The sequence below is a fragment of the Colobus angolensis genome, unplaced genomic scaffold (genome assembly GCF_000951035.1).
Source record: "Colobus angolensis palliatus isolate OR3802 unplaced genomic scaffold, Cang.pa_1.0 Scaffold399, whole genome shotgun sequence".
NCBI lineage: Eukaryota > Metazoa > Chordata > Mammalia > Primates > Cercopithecidae > Colobus > Colobus angolensis.
In genome coordinates this window covers 1,626,574-1,646,492 of record NW_012117365.1, presented here as the reverse complement: position 1 = coordinate 1,646,492, position 19,919 = coordinate 1,626,574, and the positions used below count along the sequence as shown (strand labels likewise).

Sequence of the window (19,919 nt, the reverse complement as noted above, 5' to 3'; positions counted from 1 at the left end):
CTAGGAGGCCGGGCTGGGTGGGCTTGGCTGCAGCCGCCGGTCCCGTGTTGAAGCGGCAGCCAGGAAGGTGTATCCTCGCCCGGGTCTGCAAGACGCCGGCTCAGGGCACACCTCCCATTCCGGCCCTCAAAGCCTCGCTCCTGGGGGCGCGGCTGGGAAAGCCCACCCGCCTGGGCGGGCCGCTGATGGGAATTTGGAGCAGAGCCTCGTCCACTCCGGAGGCCGAGGGTCCTCTGGGCTTCCGAAGGAAGCCGACCTCAACACTGGACGTTTTTTGGGGAATGATTGCGTTGAGTGGAAATGTGGTCTGTCTATAAAAGGCTGGGAGGGAACAGTATCTGTTACCACTCAGTCCGTCTCTAAAGAGACACTCTACTGCTGAAAACCTCAAGAGCGAGCGCTCCCACGCCCCCATCTCTGGTCCTACCTGGGTCCAAGGCCGATGTGGTGAGTAGGAGTCTATGTGCAGTCTTTAAGTCCGAGGGTGGCATGTCTAGGAGCACTGTGAGGGTGGGGCATCATCTATATGAAGCTTCTCAGCCATTAACTGTTTCCCAAGTAAGATTCGAAAATTCCTGCACTTTGGTAACAAGACCTTTTATGTATTCAGGGGTGGGATATGTTTCACAAGCTCCAATTTCTAGAACACACGCAGCTCCTGTCTCTGCATATAGTCTCACACACACACACACACACACACACCCATAAGTCACATACCCATCCTTCTCCAACAAACTTCAAAAAGTTGGGCCAGCTCCCTTCCCACATAGTTCCGACTGTTCTTGGGGTGCCGTATACTTTGGACTTGGTCACGGTGAAAGCACCTGGTTAGATTCTAGGGGTTGGTTGAAATGATGGATTTGAGTTGTTTCCAAATTTGCCTATTACCATTCTGCAATAGTCCTTATTATACTATATTTACACCATTTGAAGACATACCCTCTTTCCCAATCTTAACATTTCTGAAACCAAGATCCATCTTCCCAGTGTGGGTCAAAGGAACTTGCCAGCTGCTGGCCATCTGCGTGGGTGGTGACGTGGCTGTCACTGCTTGCTCATGCCAAAATTCAACTATGTCATTATTATGTCATATTTTGAACTTTAAATTCAGATTTAATTGTTTCTAAAAATAACTTTAAAGACTAATGCTGTGATTCAGCAATATGATAACAGGTTTATAACAATGTTTATTAAGGGTTTACTGTATGCCTAGCATTGTCTCAACCAACATTACAACTCTATAGAATACAATTATTATCTCCATTTTATGGATTAAGAAACTGAAGCTGAGAGTTGAAGTGTCTTAGAGCTTTTAAGTGCAAGTGTCAGGGTTCTAAGCCAAGCTGCCTGATTTCAAAGCCTGCCTTCTTAAACCCCGTCTGTATCCAGGCAGAAGATGCATGCAGCTTACAAGGAGGGAAGACAAGGCAGGGTCTGTGCATGTTTGTACACCTTTGCATGTTTGTGTGTGTATGTATGGACCTGGAGATGGAGCCACATCCAGGAACATGTATTATATTTATTCCTGCATGGATAACATTTTCTTTTTTTTTTTTTTTTTTTTTGGTGTTTTGCAGTTTTAAATATATTTCTGCAGATTCTGGAGTTCTGGAGACAAGTGCTTCTGGATCCCTCTTCCCTTCCCTTTTGCTCCTTTAAAGAGTATGGAGACATGAACTCAAACCTAACTAACTGGCTGCTTCCCAAAGAAAGTGCTTGATTTAAAGGGGAATTCGTTTTCCAGAACTGTTAAAGTCACGTCAGCCTCTAGGAACCCCCAGGTCCTGGTGCTGCAGGGACACACCAAAGTCCTGAGGGCAGATGATTGGAATCTGAGCAACACCCCACAGCTGTGAAGCCTCTCATCAGAGCTTCTGGCAATTTCCTCACCAGAGGTGGACAAGTCCAGTCAGGCAGTCATCATGCCACAGCAGCTCCTGATCACCCTGCCTACCAAGGCCAGCACCTGGGTGAAGTTGCAACATCCAAAGAAGGCCACGGAGGGGGTGCCCCTGTGGGAGGATGTGACTAAAATGTTTGAAGGAAAGGGTGAGAATGGACTGACAGAGGGGGAAGAAGGGGATCTCATTTGTGTGGGAAAAGATGGGTACACACTTCATTGAAGTGGAGAGAAAGAGGGAGAGAAGGTTCTTTGGGGGTTCATTTCTTGTGGTTTTTGGGAAGGGGACAGCTGTGAGGGAAAATCTTGGGCTCCAGCATGGACTTCTTGTGACACATGCTTTCGGCTGCTCTCATCACCCATCTTCAGATACTACATATGGCAGGAAGACAGAATACAAGGTGTTCTCCGCCAGTGGTGCCTGAGTGTGGGAATGTGATTCACAGACAGGGGTCTAAGATTTCTGCCCTCCTTAAGTCCTCTTAGGGTTTTCCTGCACACGTTCCAGTCGTTTTCGCCCCAACCCAATATTTATCACAAGTATCATTGTTTTCATCTGCTGAGAGGCAGGAATGACATGCCAGATTACTCTCATGTTATCCTGAACTGTGGGAGTGATGCCCAAAAATCACACCTTCTTTAGTGGTCTGGTTAGCAGTAAATAGAAGGATGGAGGAAGTCACGTGTCTCATGTGGTGTTTTAGTTCATACCTTTAATGCTTTACATTCAGCCAATATTTATTGTTTTAGCCGTGTCAGGCAGGGACTTCGGCTAAGCATCTTAAAAGATGGAAAAATGAATAATTATCTCTAATTCTGATTACCAGTGGATGGAGACAGGCATACACCTCAATCAAAATAATAGAAAGCAGCCTAAGAAAAGGCCTTTTGGAACACAAGAGACAGGACACTTTATTCCAGTTGGAATTTTTTTTTTTTTGTGACGGAGTCTTGCCCTGTTGCCTAGGCAGGAGTGCAGTGGCGCGATCTCGGCTCACTGCAGCCTCTGCATCCCAGGCTCAAGCGATTCTCCTGCCTCAGCCTCCCGAGCAGCTGGGACTACAGGTGCCCGCTACCATGCCCGGCTAATTTTTGGGTGTTTTTTTTTTTCATATTTGATAGCAGCTTTTCTTCATTGGTTACAAAACCTAAGCCCATATACAAAATTAGGAACACATTTAGATGCCTCTTTTGAAAGAATGTTTTAGTCTTTTTAAACTGAATTAAAAAAATTAAAACCATGCAATTTTTAAACTGCTTTGAAAACTTAAAAGTGCAGCAATATACTTAGTTTCCTTTATCTACGAAATGGTGCAATTCCAATTCAGAACTGGTAAGGTCACAACAAATTGAATCAAGGAAATGCATACAAATGTCTGCACTACCTGATGGTAATGTTTATTTGAATGTTAGTTTGCACTTTAAAACAGGAAAGAGGAAACAGGAATCATCAGAGTAGAGGCCCAACTTTAATCATAATGTATGCAAATTTTAAAAGGTAGTCAGTTAAGTAAGGAAAGTCCAGAAGAAACTAAACTGGAAGGGGTACAATTCACAATATCAAGAAGATTTGGACTTCAGGGGTTTCACCGAAGTTTATGACCTTAATTACCTTTTACGTTGTTATAGTTTTTGTATTTTTAGTAGAGATGGGGTTTCACCATATTGGCCAGGCTGGTCTCGAACTCCTCACCGCGTGATCCACCTGCCTCAGCCTCCCAAAGTGCTGGGATTACAGGCACGAGCCACTGCGCCCGGCCTGGTTGTATGTATTTAAGAAATTTTCACAGAGCAGGTAGCATTGATTTGGGCCTTGAAGAATGTCTTAGGTTTTTTGTGTAGATTTGGGGAAAGGATACAAAAGTGGGTGCCTTGAAGAAAATGGGGAATCTTTAGTCCGACTGAGAATCTTTAGCCTGACTGACTAAGAATGTGATGGGTGGGTGTGTCCCATGTATAAAGGATGGTAGTGTAACAGTACCCATTGTTGAGAAAATATGCTTTGGGCAGATTGTAGAGTGCCTTGAAGTCCATGGTGAAGTGTTTGGATTTTTCTTTCTTGTCAGTGGAGAACCTTTGATGATTTTTGAACAAAGGAGTGGCCTGTTAGAGCTGTGCTTTTGGACCAGTACTGACCATTGGTAGAGTTTTTTGGAGGGGGAGTGGGATTTAAAGAATTCTCCATTTAAATAGTGTATGTTCTTTCATACATAGTTTTTGATCATTGGGAAACATTAATGCCCAAAGCAACTTGCAGCAGGTCCTCCTCATTAAGGAGGCTTCAGGCTGCTCTTGAGTCACTCTCAATGTCCCCCTTTGTGAACCTTTTCAGGGAGGAGCCACATTGAGTGGGTCTGCAGGCAGTTTCTCTATTTGGGTGATTTTGGGAGATACAAAGCTCATGGCTCTTTACCTTCCCCAGCTCTGCTGTCTCAGGATGCTGATGACATAAAGACCCAGAGAGAAAGTTTAGAGGATGAAGTGACCCCTGGACTCCCGATAGCAGAATCCCATGTGAGTAGGGATTCGTCTCATTTTCTTGACATTGCTGCTTGTTTTTTTAGGGTATATATCCTGTCTTTTTTGCAGAGGTGGGAGTGGTGGTGAGGTAGGGTATTAAGACTAACAAATTCAACCTGGGGAGCTCAATGCAAGTTGCCCTTTTACAGAAAATTGGGCTCCAGTGGTGGCAATTTCCCTACTCATAGGGGTCTCCCTCCGTGTCACTCTTGTTTCTCACCAACATCTACATCTAGTATTATGCTACTTTCTATAAAGAAAGTGAAATGAGTGACATAATTCTAGCCCCTAAAAACCAATTGATACCACTTGAGATCTAAGAGAAATCTCAATAAAATACTCAAAATCAAAATGGGTAAGAAGGTTCTGACTTTCTTAGTGATGCACACTTATTACTGTGAACTTGGAGAGGTGACCTTAAGTGTAATATTCAGAACAGAGGTCAAACCAGAACCAAAGGAGAAGTGAGTAGGGAAGAAATAGGCCACACAGTACACACATCAGACAGGCTGGGCAGGAAAGCTAGAGTAGCCACTGAGAGCAGCTACAACACGGTGTCACAAATGGGATAGTCTGTACTGCCTATTGGAAACATAGATGAAATGGAAGAAAAATTGTAGAATAAATGTGAGAGAAAGACTTAAAGAGGAGATCTTATTGGAGGACAGAAGAGTTTTAAGTGAAATGAACTGGAGTTCTGAAATTAGATGGTACAACATCTAATTTCTAGTTACTCAGTGATCTGGGGCAATTACTTTAGCTTTTTTTTTTTTTGAGATGGAGTTTCAAGTTTAAAGTAAAAAGATTAAAAAGCTATACTGTACAAACAATAATTAAAAGAACATTGGAGGCATATATTATATCACACAAAGTGGATTTCTGGAAAAGAAATATTACTAGGCAAAAAGGGACATTTCATAATAATAAGAGGGTCAACAATTCTAAGTGTTTATACATGTGATGACAGAACTTCAAAATAAAGAAAAATTGACAGAACTAAAGAGGGAGATAGACAAAATCACAATAATTAGAAACTTTAACACGCCTCTCAGTAATTGATGAGTAGACAAAAACTCATCAAGGATACAGAAGATTTGAACAACACTATCAACCAATTTAACCTAATTAACACTTATGGAAGGAACACTACGCCTAACAACTACAGACCATATATTCTTTTTAAAAAATAGTGATCTCGTTTTAAAATGAGATCTGGGGGTGGGGTGGAATCATCTGGTGGATCAGCTTGGCATGGAGTGGAATACTGATTAAAAAGGGGCATGAGGGAACGTTCTGAGATGGTGGAAATGTTCTCTATCTTCATTTGATTACATGATGTTACATATGTCAAAATCAAACTGTACATCTTTTTTAATTTTTTTTTTTTTGTAGAGACTGAGTCTCACTTTGTAGCTCCGACTGCAGTGCAGTGGTACAATCATAGCTCACTGCAACCTCAAACTCTTGGGCTTGAGCAGTTCTCCTGCCTAAGCCTCCCAAGTAGCTAGGACTACAGGAACATGCCACCATACTCTGCCAATCAAAAAAATGACACAAAAAAAATAGGGTCTCACTATGTTGCCCAACTGGTCTCAAACTCTTGAGCTCAAGCAATCCTTCTGCCTCAGCCTCCCAAAGTGCTGGGATTACAGATAAGCCCACTGCACCCAGCCCAAACTATACACTTTCTTAGTGTATTTTCCTGTATGTAAATTGTACTTCAATTTTTAAAAATGTAATCCTTTAATCCCATCAGTTTATGATAAATGTAGGAAGTGAAAAATTCCAGATAGGAGAATGTAGCGATAACTCTTGAGACTATTATCGTTACTTCTTCCATATTACTATAAATAAAGCTGCAATATATTCCAATCCTAGATGGCAGATACTAGCATTTGAACTTCTTATTTGAGGAAACTGAGACTATAAAAAGCTAAAGTGGCTGGATGTGGTGGCTCACACAGGTTCCAGCACTTTGGGAGCCCGGTGGGCAGATCACCTGAGGTCAGGAGTTTGAGACCAGCCTGGCCAACGTGGAGAAACCCTACCTCCACTAAAAATACAAAATTAGCCAGACGTGGTGGCGTGTGCCTGTAATCCCAGCTACTCGGGAGGCTGAGGCAGGAGAATCACTTGAACCCGGGAGGTAGAGGTTGCATGAGCCAAGATTGTGCCACTGCACTCCAGCCTGGGCAACAAGAGCAAAACTCCATCTCAAAAAAAAAAAATAATAAAATAAAAAATAAAGCAATCAGTATGGTTGGGTCTGAGTGTATACTTTTGTTTTTGTTTGCTATTTATCCTATCTAGCCTTTGTTTTTATATTTCTCTTTTCCTGCCTTCTTATTTTTTGTTTGGTTTTGTTTTTTTAAAGACGGAGTCTTACTCTGTCACCCAGGCTGGAGTGCAGTGGTGTGACCTCGGTTCACTACAACCTCCGCCTCTTGGGTTCAAGTGATTCTCCTGCCTCAGCCTCCCGAGTAGCTGAGATTATAGGCGCCTGCCACAACGCTCAGCTAATTTTGTATTTTTAGTAGAGATGGGGTTTCACCATGTTGGCTAGGCTGGTCTCAAACTCCTAACTTCAAGTTACCTGCCCACCTCAGCCTTCGAAAGTGCTGGAATTACAGGTGTGAGTGACTGTGCCCAGCCTTTTTCTGCCTTCTTTTGCATTGAATCATTTTTCCAGTATTCCATTTTATGTCCTCTAATGACTTTTAAGCTACAGTTCTTTGAATTTTTTTTTTTTTAATTGAGACAGAGTCTTGCTCTGTCACCCAGCCTGGAGTGCAGTGGCACGATCTCAGCTCATTGCAACCTCTGCGTCCTGGGTTCAAGCAATTCTCCTGCCTCAGCCTCCTGAGTAGGTGAGACTACAGGTGCGTGCCACCACACCTGGCTAATTTTTTTTTGTATTTTTAGCAGAGACGTGGTTTCACTGTGCTAGCCAGGGTGGTCTCGATCTCCTGACCTCGTGAGCCGCCTGCCTTGCCCTCCCAAAATGCTGAGATTATAGGCGTGAGCCACCCCGCCCAGCCTGCTTTTTGTTTTTGTTTTGTTTTGTTTTGTTTTTTTGAGACAGAGTTTCACTCTTGTTGCCCAGGCTGGAGTATAGTGGCACGATCTCAGCTCACTGCAACCTCCGCCTTCCAGGTTCAGGCGATTCTCCTGCCTCAGCCCCTTGAGTAGCTGGGATTACAAGCTCCCACCACCATGCCCAACTAATTTTTGTATTTTTAGTAGAGACGAGGTTTCTCCATGGTGGCCAGGCTGGTCTCAAACTCCTGACCTAAGGTGATCCATCCACCTTGGCCTCCCAGAGTACTGGGATTACAGGCGTGAACCACTGAGTCCGGCCACTTCTTTGATTTGTTTTTAGTGGTTGCTCTAGCAACCACTAAAAACAGTCATATGCGAAGCCATATAATATTAATTCAGAGTAACTGTGGAATGTTACACATTGTATTTAACATCACACATGTTACAAAAGTAACATTCCACAGTTACTCTGAATTAGTGTTTTATGGCTTCACATATGATATGAAAGACTTACATTATATTTTCATATACTCCTTCCCACTCTTAGCATTTTGTCAATATACATTTTGTTTTACATGTAAAAACAGCACAGTACATTGTTCTTAGTTTTGCTTTTAATAGTAAACTGTCTTATAACAAATTATGAACATGGAAAAAAACACATCTTTTGTATTTGCCCTCATATTTATCCATTTAGGCACTCTTCCTTTTTTCCTTTCATTCCAGGTTTCTATCTTGCATTATCTCCTTTTAGCTTAAAGAACTTTGTTTAGCATTTCTTATAATGTGGGTGTTCTGGTGACAAATTCTCACAACTTTCATTGATCTAAAGATTTCTTTATATTCCTATTTGAGGATCTTATTGGATAAAGAATTCTAGGTTGACTGCTTTTTCTTTAAGTACTTTAACAATGTTCCATTATCTTTTTGATTGTATTATCTGTGATGAGAAGGCAGCTGTTATTCTGTTTATGTGATGTATCTGTTTTTTTCTTTTTCTTTTTTTTTTTTTGAGACAGAGTCTCGCTCTGTCGCCCAAGCTGGAGTGCAGTGGCGCGATCTCGGCTCACGGCAAGCTCTGCCTCCTGGGTTCATGCCATTCTCCTGCCTCAGCCTCCCGAGTAGCTGGGACTACAGGCGCCCGCCACCACGCCCAGCTAATTGTTTGTATTTTTAGTAGAGACAGGGTTTCACCATGTTAGCCAGGATGGTCTCAATCTCCTGACCTCGTGATCTGCCCGCCTCAGCCTCCCGAAGTGCTGGGATTACAGGCGTGAGCCACCGCACCTGGCCAATGTGTCTGTTTTATACCAACTTTTATCTGATGTGCATAGGTGTGATTTGTTGTTGTTGTTGTTGTTGGAGACGAGTCTTGCTCTGTCATCCAGGCAGGAGTGCAGTGGCATGATCTTGGCCCACTGCAACCTCCACCTCCTGGGTTCAAGCTATCCTCTCACATCAGCTTCTCAAGTAGCTAGGACACACCCAGGCTTATTTTAAAAAATTTTTTTATTATTATTTTTTTTTAGTAGAGATGGGTTTCACCACGTTGGCCATGCTGGTCTCAAACTCCTGACCTCAAGTGATCTGCCACCATGGCCTCCCAAAGTGCTGAGATTACAGACATGAGCCACAGTGCCTTGCTGTGATTTTCTTTTGAGTTTATCCTTTTTGGGGTTTGCTGAGCTTCTTGGATCTGTGGGTTGATTTTTTCCCCATTAGTTTGGAAAATCTTCAGCCATTATTTTTCAAATATTTTTTCTACCTATTCTGTCTTCTGAGATTGCTCTTTCTCCCTCCCTTCCTTCTTGCCTTCTTCCCTTCCTCTCTCCTTCCCTCCCTCCCTCTCTCCCTCCCTCCCTCCTCTACCTCTCAGGCTTAAGCGATCCTCCTACCTCAGCCTCCTGAGCTCCTGAGTAGCTGGGGCTACAGGTGTGCGCCACCATGCCTGACTAATTTTTGTATTTTTTTGTAGAGATAGGGTCTTCCTATGTTGCCTAGGCTGGTCTCAAACTCCTGAGCTAAAGCAATCCTCCTGCCTTGGCCTTACGAAGTGCTGGGATTATAGGCATGAGCCACCCCACCTAGCCCTGAGATTCTAATTGCATGTATAATAGACCACTTGATATTATCCTACATATTTTTTTCCTCTTGGTACTCTAGTTTGAATAATATTTATTGACCCATCTTAAGTTTCACTGATCACTGATCTTATCTTCATCATGGTCTAATCTACTTTAAGCCCATCCAATGAATTTTGTAGATATTGTATTTTGCCCATCCAATGAATTTTGTAGATATTGTATTTTTCACTTGTAGAATTTTCATTTACAGTTGATTCTTTTTTTATTTTTTTTTGAGATGGAGTCTTGCTGTGTCGCCAGGCTGGAGTGCAGTAGCCAGATCTCGGCTCACTGCGACCTCTGCCTCCCGGGTTCAAGCAATTCTCCTGCCTCAGCCTTCCGAGTAGCTGGGCTACAGGCGTACGCCACCTCGCCCGGCTAATTTTTGTATTTTTAGTAGAGACGGGGTTTTACCATGTTGGCCAGGATGGTCTTAATCTTTTGGCCTCGTGATCTGCCCGTGATCTGCCTCCCAAAGTGCTGGGATTACAGGCGTGAGCCACCACACCCGGCCTAGAGTTGATTCTTGAGCAGCACAGATTTGAACTGTGCAGGTCCACTTCTATACAGACTTTTTTCAATAAATATATTGAAACATTTTTTGGAGATTTGTGACAATTTGGAAAAACTTGCAGATGGACTGTGTAGTCTAGGAGTATCGAAAAATTAAGAAAAAGTTAGGTATGTTATGAATACATAAAACATATGTAGATACTAGTCTATTTTATTTACTACCATAACAGATACACGTATCTATTATAAAAAGTTTAAAATTTTCAAAGCTTGTATGTACAGACTATTCATGGTGCCATTCGCAGTTGAGAGAAATGTAAACAAATGTAAAGATGCAGTATTAAATCACTACTGCATAAACTATAGTACACATATTGCATTACTATGATAATTTTATAGCTATCTCCTGTGGCTATTGTAGTGAGCTCAGGTGTTCCAGGTATCTACTTAAAATTCAGTGTGATGCTAAGCTTCTCTGCATTAGCACTTCATCTCTCCGGAAATTGCATATCACAGTAAAAAGTCATCTCTCGACCAGGCACAGTGTCTCATGCCTGTAATCCCAACACTTAGAGGGGCCAAGGCAGGAGTGTATGTGTATATACATACATATATGTGTGTGTTTTGTATGTATACACACACACACACACACACACACACATATATTTTCTTCATTTGTTTTGGTTTGTTCTATTTCCAAACCCTTTCATCTCTCTGGTGGTTAAGGTGAGGGGCTCCTCCTAGAGCTGTGGCTGAACTCTGGCTGTCACACAGCTTTTTGATTGAGTATACTTCTAATTAGCCCATGCCACCAATGCTGAGGGCTTTCCTTTTTATCTTTTTAGCATTTGAGCTTAGAAAGGGATTAGACTGCAGTTCCAGACAGTTTTGTTCATTTTTACATTAAACTCCAGCAGGGCCTCAGAATTCAGGCTCAGTAAGAATGCATAGGTCTTTGTGACAATAAGTGTGCGAGGTGGTGGGGTAACCTCTATCCCCATCCCACCCTGTTCCTCATCTCCACCTCTCTGATTTCATCTCCTTCCACTCTCTCATCAACCAGGCTACCTCTAGCCATGCTGTTCACTTTCCTGTTCCTCAAGCCAAGGATGCTCTCACCTTAGGTCCCTTGCATCTGCCCAGGATGCTCTTCTCTCAGATTTCCATGTGGTTCTCTCTTTTACTGAATTTATGTCTCTGGTCAAATATCGCCCTTTTAGAGAGTCTTCCCCAACCACTTTACATAAAAGATTATCCTACCCTCACTGTGGTTCTCCCAATGTCTCTTATTCTGCTTAATTTTTTTTCTTAGGCATGTATCACCATCTGTCTTTCTATATGTTACATTATTTATAGTAATCTCCAGATTAGAGATCCAGACAGACTACAGTTCCAGACAGTTTTGTTGATCAGATTTGGAGATCAAAGGATCTCCAAACAGATCTAGAGAAGGCTTCTGATAAAAGTAAGTTTAGAATCTCTCAGAATTTAGAATACCATCAGAACTCCTTGGAACTTAACAGAAGTGGTCTCCGGCTAAACAGAAATGTGTTTGATGTTCTAGGAATTGTTGACTTTCAAGGACATATCTGTTGACTTCACCCAGGAAGAGTGGGGGCAGTTGGCTCCTGCTTATCAGAATCTGTACCGAGAGGTGATGCTGGAAAACTACAGCAACTTGGTATCAGTGGGTAAGACTTGGCTATCCATGCATCCAGAAACCCACCCATTATAGGAGAGTCATTATTTTAAATTGTTGATGTGTGGATTCCTTGAGGCTTGATTTTGGGTTCTGTATTAAAGATGTCTTACTCCCTTTGAAAACGTAGTGAGGGCATATCCGATTTGACTTTCTTGGGGAACAACTTTACTACACAGAGTTAGAATAGAAAGACCCACCCCTTTTCACTTGTGGAGGCCCTGAATACCAGAAGACTCGAAAAAAACTCTGGGGATGGTTCTTAGACATCAGCATAAACATTCACACTCTTTTTTTTACTACATAAGCAGGATATCAACTTTCCAAACCTAGTGTGATATCCCAATTAGAGAAAGGAGAAGAGCCATGGATGGCAGAGAAAGAAGGCCCAGGAGATCCCAGTTCAGGTGAGACCAAGTGTGTTAGTCTGTTTTTATGTTGCTACAAAGGGATACCTGAGACTCCATAATTTATAAAGAAAAGTTTAATTGGCTAATGGTTCTACAGACTGTACAGGAAGCATGGCGCTGGCATCTGCTCCTGGTGAGGGCCTCAGGAAGCTTACAGTCATGGTGAAAGGCATATCACATGGTGGGAGCTGGAGCATGAGAGTGAAGGAGGAGGTGCCAGGCTCTTTTTCTTTTTCTTTTTCCTTCTTTCTTTCTTTTTTTTTAGACAGAGTCTTGCACTATTGCCAGGCTGGAGTACAGTGGTGCAATCTTGGCTCACTGCAACCTCCGCCTCTGGGGTTCAAGCGATTCTCCTGCCTCAGCCTCCCGAGTAGCTGGGACTACAGTAACACGCCACCACGCTCAGCTAATTTTTGTATTTTTAGTAGAAATGGGGTTTCACCGTGTTGGCCAGGATGGTCTCAATCTCGACCTTGTGATCTGCCCGCCTCGGCCTTCCAAAGTGCTGGGATTTCAGGCGTGAGCCACCGTGCCCAGCCGGTGCTAGGCTTTTTAAACAACCAGATCTCACGTGAACTCAGAGTGAGAACTCACTCATTACCATGGGGAGGACACTCATTCGTGAATGATCCATCCCCATGACCCAACACCTCCCACCAGGCCCCACCTCCAACACTGGGGATCACGTTTCACCATGAGATTTGGAGGGGATAAATATTCAAACCAAATCACCAAGGCAGATGGAATTTTAATATATAGGTCGGAGTGCTCAAAGCCTCGGCTGTGGGGAGGGCTCAGACCACTGTACGGAGCCTCCAGTAAATAATATCACCCTTCCTTACCCCTTTGCTTCACTGAGCCCTTGCAAAAGTCTCTCTGGAGTTGGAAGAAAGAGCAGTCTTGTCCTCATTAAGGTTGAGCTTGATTTTCCCTTTCTCCAGTATCCTAAGGGCTGCCGATCTAAAGCTTTCTCTAAGCAGTCAGATGTATGTGGTATTTTCACAGAAAATCAATCTCTTTCCAAGACTCTCACTGCATTGTACAAATTGTTAATTTTCCTACACTCCATTTTTACTTTTTGCCAATGTTCATTTTACAATTCCAGCTTCAATTCTCATTCTCTTTTTAACTTACATATCTTAAGTTTTTGTAACAGCTACTTCATGAAAACTCCTGTAAGAGAAATTACCAAAGGATTCCTTCTCACCAAATCTTGTGGTCCCTAACAATCTCCTCAAATTTTGCTTTTATTTTATTGTGAAATATTTTAGACTTTCAGAAAGGCATAGAAAACATTATAACACATTTATGTGTAGCTTCCACTTAGACTAAGAAATGAAACAGTTGAAGCTCCACTGTCCCCCTTACACCTTTTGAAATAACCACTCTGCATTGAAATATCATTCCCATGTCTTCATGCTTTTATTGCATGTATAGTGTAGTAAAAGCAGTCCATGTATATTAGTGTATACATATTAAACAATATATAGCATTGTTTTGCATGTTCTTTTTCTTTAAATAAATGGTGTATATACTTCTTCCTTTTGCTTTTCTCATTCAACACTGGTGATATTCCCCAGTATGTTATTCTAGTTCATTCATTTCCATTGAGTTAATAAGGCACAATTTTCTTATTCATTTTCCTGTTGATAGACATTTACATTGTTTCCAAATTTGGGAGTTACAAATATTCTGCAGCAAAACTTTGTGTCCATAACTTCTTGTATACATAACGCAAGTGTTTCTCTAAGATAGTTGGTAGAAGCAAAATTGTTGGGTTGTAGAATATATGCACTTTCATTTTGCTGGGTATTACCAATTTGCTCTTCAAAGCAGTTACACCAGTTTATTCTCCCATTAACAGGGCTTGAGAGTTTCCATAACTCAGCATCTTTGTCAACATTTGTTATTGCCAAACTTTAAGATTTTTGTAAATTCACTGGATTATGGTATCTTGTTTCTTTCATTTTCCTGATTACTAGTGAAAGGAAGTATATTTCTCATGTTCATTGACCATCCATCCATCTCTTCTTCTGTCCTTATGCTAATGCCAGGCTCTTCTGTTAATTACCTGTTTATATCCCTTGCCAATGTTTCTATAATCTTTTTTCTTATTGATTTGTGGAAAAAAAAGTGTGTGTGTGTGTATGTGTGTATTCATTCTGGATAATAATCCTTGATAGCTTTATGTTTTGCAAATGTTTACCTTAGGTCAGTGGCCCATCTTTGACTTTTCAAAATTAGTGTCTTTTGATAGATGTGAGTTTCTCAATTTAATGTTACTGAATTTATCAGGTTTTTCTTTATTGTTTGTGCTTTTTGTTTAAGAAACCGTTTTATGCCTTGTTATTCTCCTTTTTTGTAAACTTTAAAAAAAATTGTTTTTAGAGACTGGGTCTTGCTATGTTGCCCAAGCTAGCCTCGAAGTCCTGGACTCAAGTGATTCTTCTGCCTCACCCTCTTTAGTAGGTGGGACTACAGGTACATGCTGCTGTGCCCTGCTATCCTCCATTTTATCATATATATGTATCATACATATATGTTTCTACATATTCCTATATTTTCAAAGTTTTGCTTTTCACATTTAAGTTTAATTCATCTGGAATTTGTTTTATATAAATACATTTGTATGTATGAGGTGGAAATCTGATTAACTTTTTCTACATGGATAATCAGTCCAGGAATAGTTAATGCTGCTGTGTCACCTGTCAAGTTTCTTTATATGTTTGGGTCTATTTCTGTTTTGCATATTCTTTTTCTATCGTGTTTCTCTCTTTATGTTGTTTTATTATTTTGTTTTTCTGTCCTTACTCTAATGCCAGGGTATCTTAAAAACTTTCATAGTGAGACTTAGTATGTGGTAGAGGTAGTTCACCCACCTTGTCCTTTAAAATTGTTCTGGTTATTCTTGGTTCCTTGTTGTTCTATTTGAATTATGTAATCAGAGCATCAAATCACACCCACAAATACTCTGCTGGCATTTTGATTGGAATAGAATTGAATTTCTAGATCAATTTTGGGGGAGTTAACATTGTTGTGCTATTGAATCCTCCTGTCCAGGAATATGATATAGCACTCCATTTATTGATATTTCCTAATTTTTTTGGGTAACATTTCAGGATTTTCTCCTGTACATATTGTACATTTTTTGTTAGATAGATTCTGAAAATCTTACATTTTGTTGCTATTGTAGGTGGTATTTTTTTTTCCTTTTCTTTTCCCCAAGCCTCAGTCGTGAACAGGTATATTTTTAAAAATTATATTGCTGGCCAGGTGTAGTGGCTCATGCCTATAATCCCAGCACTTTGGGATGCCAAGGTGGGCGGATCACCTGAGGTCAGGAGTTCGAGACCAGCCTGACCAACATGGTGAAACCCTGTCTCTACTAAAAATACAAAATTAGCCAGGCGTGGTGGTGCATGCCTGTAATCCCAGCTACTCGGGAGGCTGAGGCAGAAGAATCGCTTGAACCTGGGGTGTGGAGGTTGCAGTGAGCCGAGATCGTGCCATTGCACTCCAGCCTGGGCAACAAGAGCGAAACTCCGTCTCAAAAAAAAAAAAAAATTATGTTGCTGGTATGTAATAACAAACTTGATTTTGAATATTGACCTTTTATGCAGCCACCTTGTTTTATTCTGTTATTAATCCAGTCATTGTTTGTATATTTTCCTGGGTTTTCTCTTCCTCAACTTACAATAATGAAAATAATAATAAAAGCTACCATGAATGTTCTTTCCCAGCCTCTGGATGAAATCAAGAGTTCCATTGATGATCCCATTCCTTTAAATAACAAGAACAGTCTTGACTTTAGTAAAATGCCTATTTAGTTCAGTGCAATAATAAAAACTCCTAACTTAATTCAAAACTAAATCCTTTCGTCTTCCCCACTTGCTTGAGACTCTCTCATGCTCAGATACTGAATTAGGGAGGGATGCGTAAATGGCTTCTTTTCTTTTCCCCCGTCATCTTCTTTTCCTCCTCCCCTATTCAAGACCAGAATCAGGACCTGCAGAGTGTAGATATTATTAGACATTATTATTGTCTGTCGTCATTTAGAATTTGACATTTTGAATTGCTAATGATCCATCTGTGTTGGCTAAAAGATCTTACAAGAAATTATACCTTTCAGGAATACATACAGACCTGTCAGTTGAAATACTAGTAATGGTGCAACAAATTGGTCAAGTAAAAATCTTAAAGGGATTTTCCTAGAACCTAGCAGCAGTCTGGGTTTCTTACAAGTCTCCTTTGTATAAGTAATACTTTCATGAACATATTAGTAACCATAGAAAGAAATACACACACACACACACACACACACACACACACACACACGTTTCAATGAAAGAGAGCATAATGTTCTTGTGTATATTCTTAGCTCAAACCGTATTTTTTGAACTATAATGTCTCCTACTGCTGCCAGAGTGGGGAGGGAAACATCTTTTTATCTTTCTGAGATTGTTTTCCAAAAGTAGTTGTCAATTAAAATATTTATATTCTTAAGTCATAGCTCTGAAATTTTATTACTTAGTATTATTAGAGCAGGACTAAAAGACTCAAATATATATATATATATATATATATATATAATATGACACTTTTAACCTGTTCATTGTTTCTTAATTTGCTTTCCCATTACCTCTCCAAGCAGCATAATCATATTTCAATATAGTCAAAATCTCATGCACTTATCCATATTGTTGTCTAAATGTTCCATAACCACTACAGTAATTGGTTTTTCAAAGCTTTTTTTTGTTTCTTTCAGACTTGAAGAGTAAAATGGAAACCATTGAGTCAACTGCAAAGAGTGCCATTTCACAGGAGTGCTTATATCATGGCATTATGATGGAAAGGTTCATGAGAGATGATATAATTTATTCCACATTGAGAAAAGTCTCCACATATGATGATGTCTTAGAAAGGCACCAGGAAACTTGTGTGAGAGATGTGAGACGAGCCATCTTGACCCATAAGAAGAGAGTCCAAGAAACTAACAAATTTGGGGAAAATATAATGGTGCGTTCAAATGTTGTTGTTGAACAGAGGCACCATAAATATGATACACCTACAAAGCGGAACACATACAAATTAGATTTGATTAATCATCCAACAAATTACATAAGAACAAAAACCTATGAATGTAATATATGTGAAAAAATCTTCAAACAACCTATTCACCTTACTGAACATATGAGAATTCATACTGGCGAGAAACCTTTCAGATGTAAGGAATGTGGAAGGGCCTTTAGTCAAAGTGCATCCCTCAGTACACACCAGAGAATCCATACTGGTGAGAAACCTTTTGAATGTGAGGAATGTGGGAAAGCCTTCAGACATCGCTCATCACTTAATCAGCATCATAGAACTCACACTGGGGAGAAACCCTATGTATGTGATAAATGTCAGAAAGCTTTCAGCCAGAACATTAGCTTGGTTCAACATTTGAGGACTCATTCTGGAGAGAAACCCTTTACTTGCAATGAATGTGGGAAAACCTTTAGACAGATTAGACACCTTAGTGAACATATAAGAATTCACACTGGGGAGAAGCCCTATGCATGCACTGCATGTTGTAAAACCTTTAGTCATAGAGCATATCTAACGCATCACCAGAGGATCCATACTGGGGAGAGACCCTACAAATGTAAAGAATGTGGAAAAGCCTTTAGGCAGAGGATACACCTTAGCAACCATAAAACTGTTCATACGGGAGTGAAAGCATATGAATGCAATCGCTGTGGAAAAGCCTATAGGCATGATTCATCCTTTAAAAAACATCAGAGACATCACACTGGAGAAAAACCTTATGAATGTAACGAATGTGGAAAAGCCTTCAGCTATAACTCATCACTTAGTCGACACCATGAAATACACAGGAGGAATGCCTTCCGAAATAATGTGTAAAACAGGTATTTGACATGAGAACAAAAGCCAAGTGTAAATTGGTGATTTAGAATACTTTAAAATTTCAGGACTCAAATTATGAGGAATTGGTGTAATGATGCCAACTTTTAATTTTTCCCATTGTAAATAAACATTACATTGACAGGTACTGACTACTAACACCTCTATAAAAAGTACTTAAGATTAAAATCTGGTCCTTCAAATTAAATGAATTCAGCATTATGAAAAATTAACAACATAGTTTTTTTCTGATTTCACGGTGGGTTAAATTATTCTTCACGGGTATTCATGATTTGCAGACCAGCATTTGGGAACTATAACTTAAAATATCACCAACCCTATTTTTTTTAATTAAAATTTTATATTTTTGGCCAGGCGTAGTGGCTTGTGCCTGTAATCCCAGCACTTTGGGAGGTCAAGGAAGGAGGATCACTTACCAGAAGTCAAGACCAGCCTAGACAACATAGCAAGACCCATCTCTGCAAAAAAGTTTTTAAAAAATTAGCCAGGCGTGGTAGCATGTGCCTGTAGTCCTAGCTGCGCAGGAGGCTGAAGCAGAAGGATCACTTGAGCCCAGGAGTTTAAGGCTGCAGTGAGCTGTGATCACACCGCCACATTTCAGGTGAGCAACAGAGTGAGACCCTATTTCTGCAAAAGAGAATAAAATAATGTATTTTTTAATGGAGAAAGCTTTCACATGGTATAAAGTCCAGAAGGTAGAAACAATTGTATACAGTGAAAAGCCTCCTTCCTGTATTTCCTACCATTGATTTCTGCATAGAGGCAACCATTTTAAATAATTTTTTGTGTATCCATTCAGCTTTTTAAAATTTATATCCAAGAGAATACAAATATACAGTTTTCCTTTGTCTTGTTGTTTGTTTTGAGATGGAGTCTCACTCTGTTGCCCAGGCTGGAGTGCGGTGGCACTGTTGTCAGCTCACTGCAGCCTACGCCTCCAGGGTTCAAGCAATTCCCTGCCTCAGCTTCCCAACTAGCTGGGATTACAGGAGCCCGCCACCATGCCTGGCTAATTTTTGTACTTTTAGTAGAGACAGAGTGTCACCATACCGGCCAGACTGGTCTTGAACTCCTGACCTCAGGTGATCTGCCTGCCTCAGCCTCCCAAAGTGCTAGGATTACAGGCGTGAGCCACCACGCCTGGCCTCCTTTGTCTTTTTAAGCAGAAATGGCCACCTCCTATACAAACACATCTGCAAGTTACTTTTTTTGTTTTTGAGACAGAGTCTCACTCTGTCACCCAGCTGGAGTGCAGTGGTGCGATCTCAGCTCACTGCAACCTTCACCTCCCAGGTTCAAGCGATTCTCCTACCTGAGCCTCCCGAGTAGCTGGGATTACAGGTGCATACCACCACACCCAGCTGATTTTTGTATTTTTCAGTAGAGATGGGGTTTCACCATGTTGGCCAGGCTGGTCTCAAATTCCTGACCTCAGGTGATCCACCCACCTAGGCCTCCCAAAGTGCTGGGATTACAGGCGTGAGCCACTGTGCCCAGCCTGCATGTTACTTTTATTACATGATAATATAGGCCAGTTGCAGTGGCTCATGCCTGTAATTCCAGCAATTTGGGAGGCCAAGACAGAAGGATTGCTTGAGCCCAGGAGTTTGAGACCACCCTGGGCAACATAGTGATACCCAGTCCCTAGAAAAAATTTAAAAATTAGTTGGGTGTGGTGGTGGCACTCACCTGTGGTCCCAGCTACTTGGGAGGCTGAGGTGGAGGTTTGCTGAAGCCTGGGAGATCAAGGCTGCAGTCAGCCACGATCATACCTCTGCACTCCAGCCTGA

The 19,919-nt window shown here is 41.2% G+C and overlaps 1 protein-coding gene across 4 annotated transcripts; it reads left to right on the top strand.

The window, feature by feature from the left end:
• Positions 1-4: 4 nt before the first annotated feature.
• Positions 5-18,393, top strand: ZFP69 (ZFP69 zinc finger protein). Of its 4 annotated transcripts, none has more exons than XM_011955204.1 (6): positions 5-447; positions 1,598-2,049; positions 4,323-4,414; positions 11,660-11,786; positions 12,106-12,201; positions 16,970-18,393. In XM_011955204.1, the coding sequence occupies exons 2-6, from the start codon at positions 1,923-1,925 to the stop codon at positions 18,106-18,108; spliced, it is 1,581 nt and encodes a 526-aa protein (XP_011810594.1). In that variant the 5' UTR covers positions 5-447; positions 1,598-1,922; the 3' UTR covers positions 18,109-18,393. The 4 variants fall into 4 exon arrangements, with proteins under 4 accessions (XP_011810594.1, XP_011810593.1, XP_011810592.1 ...); XM_011955203.1 differs by having other exon boundaries at positions 12-447; positions 1,894-2,049; XM_011955202.1 differs by having other exon boundaries at positions 12-447; positions 1,894-2,049; positions 12,103-12,201.
• The last annotated feature ends 1,526 nt before the right edge of the window (positions 18,394-19,919 follow it).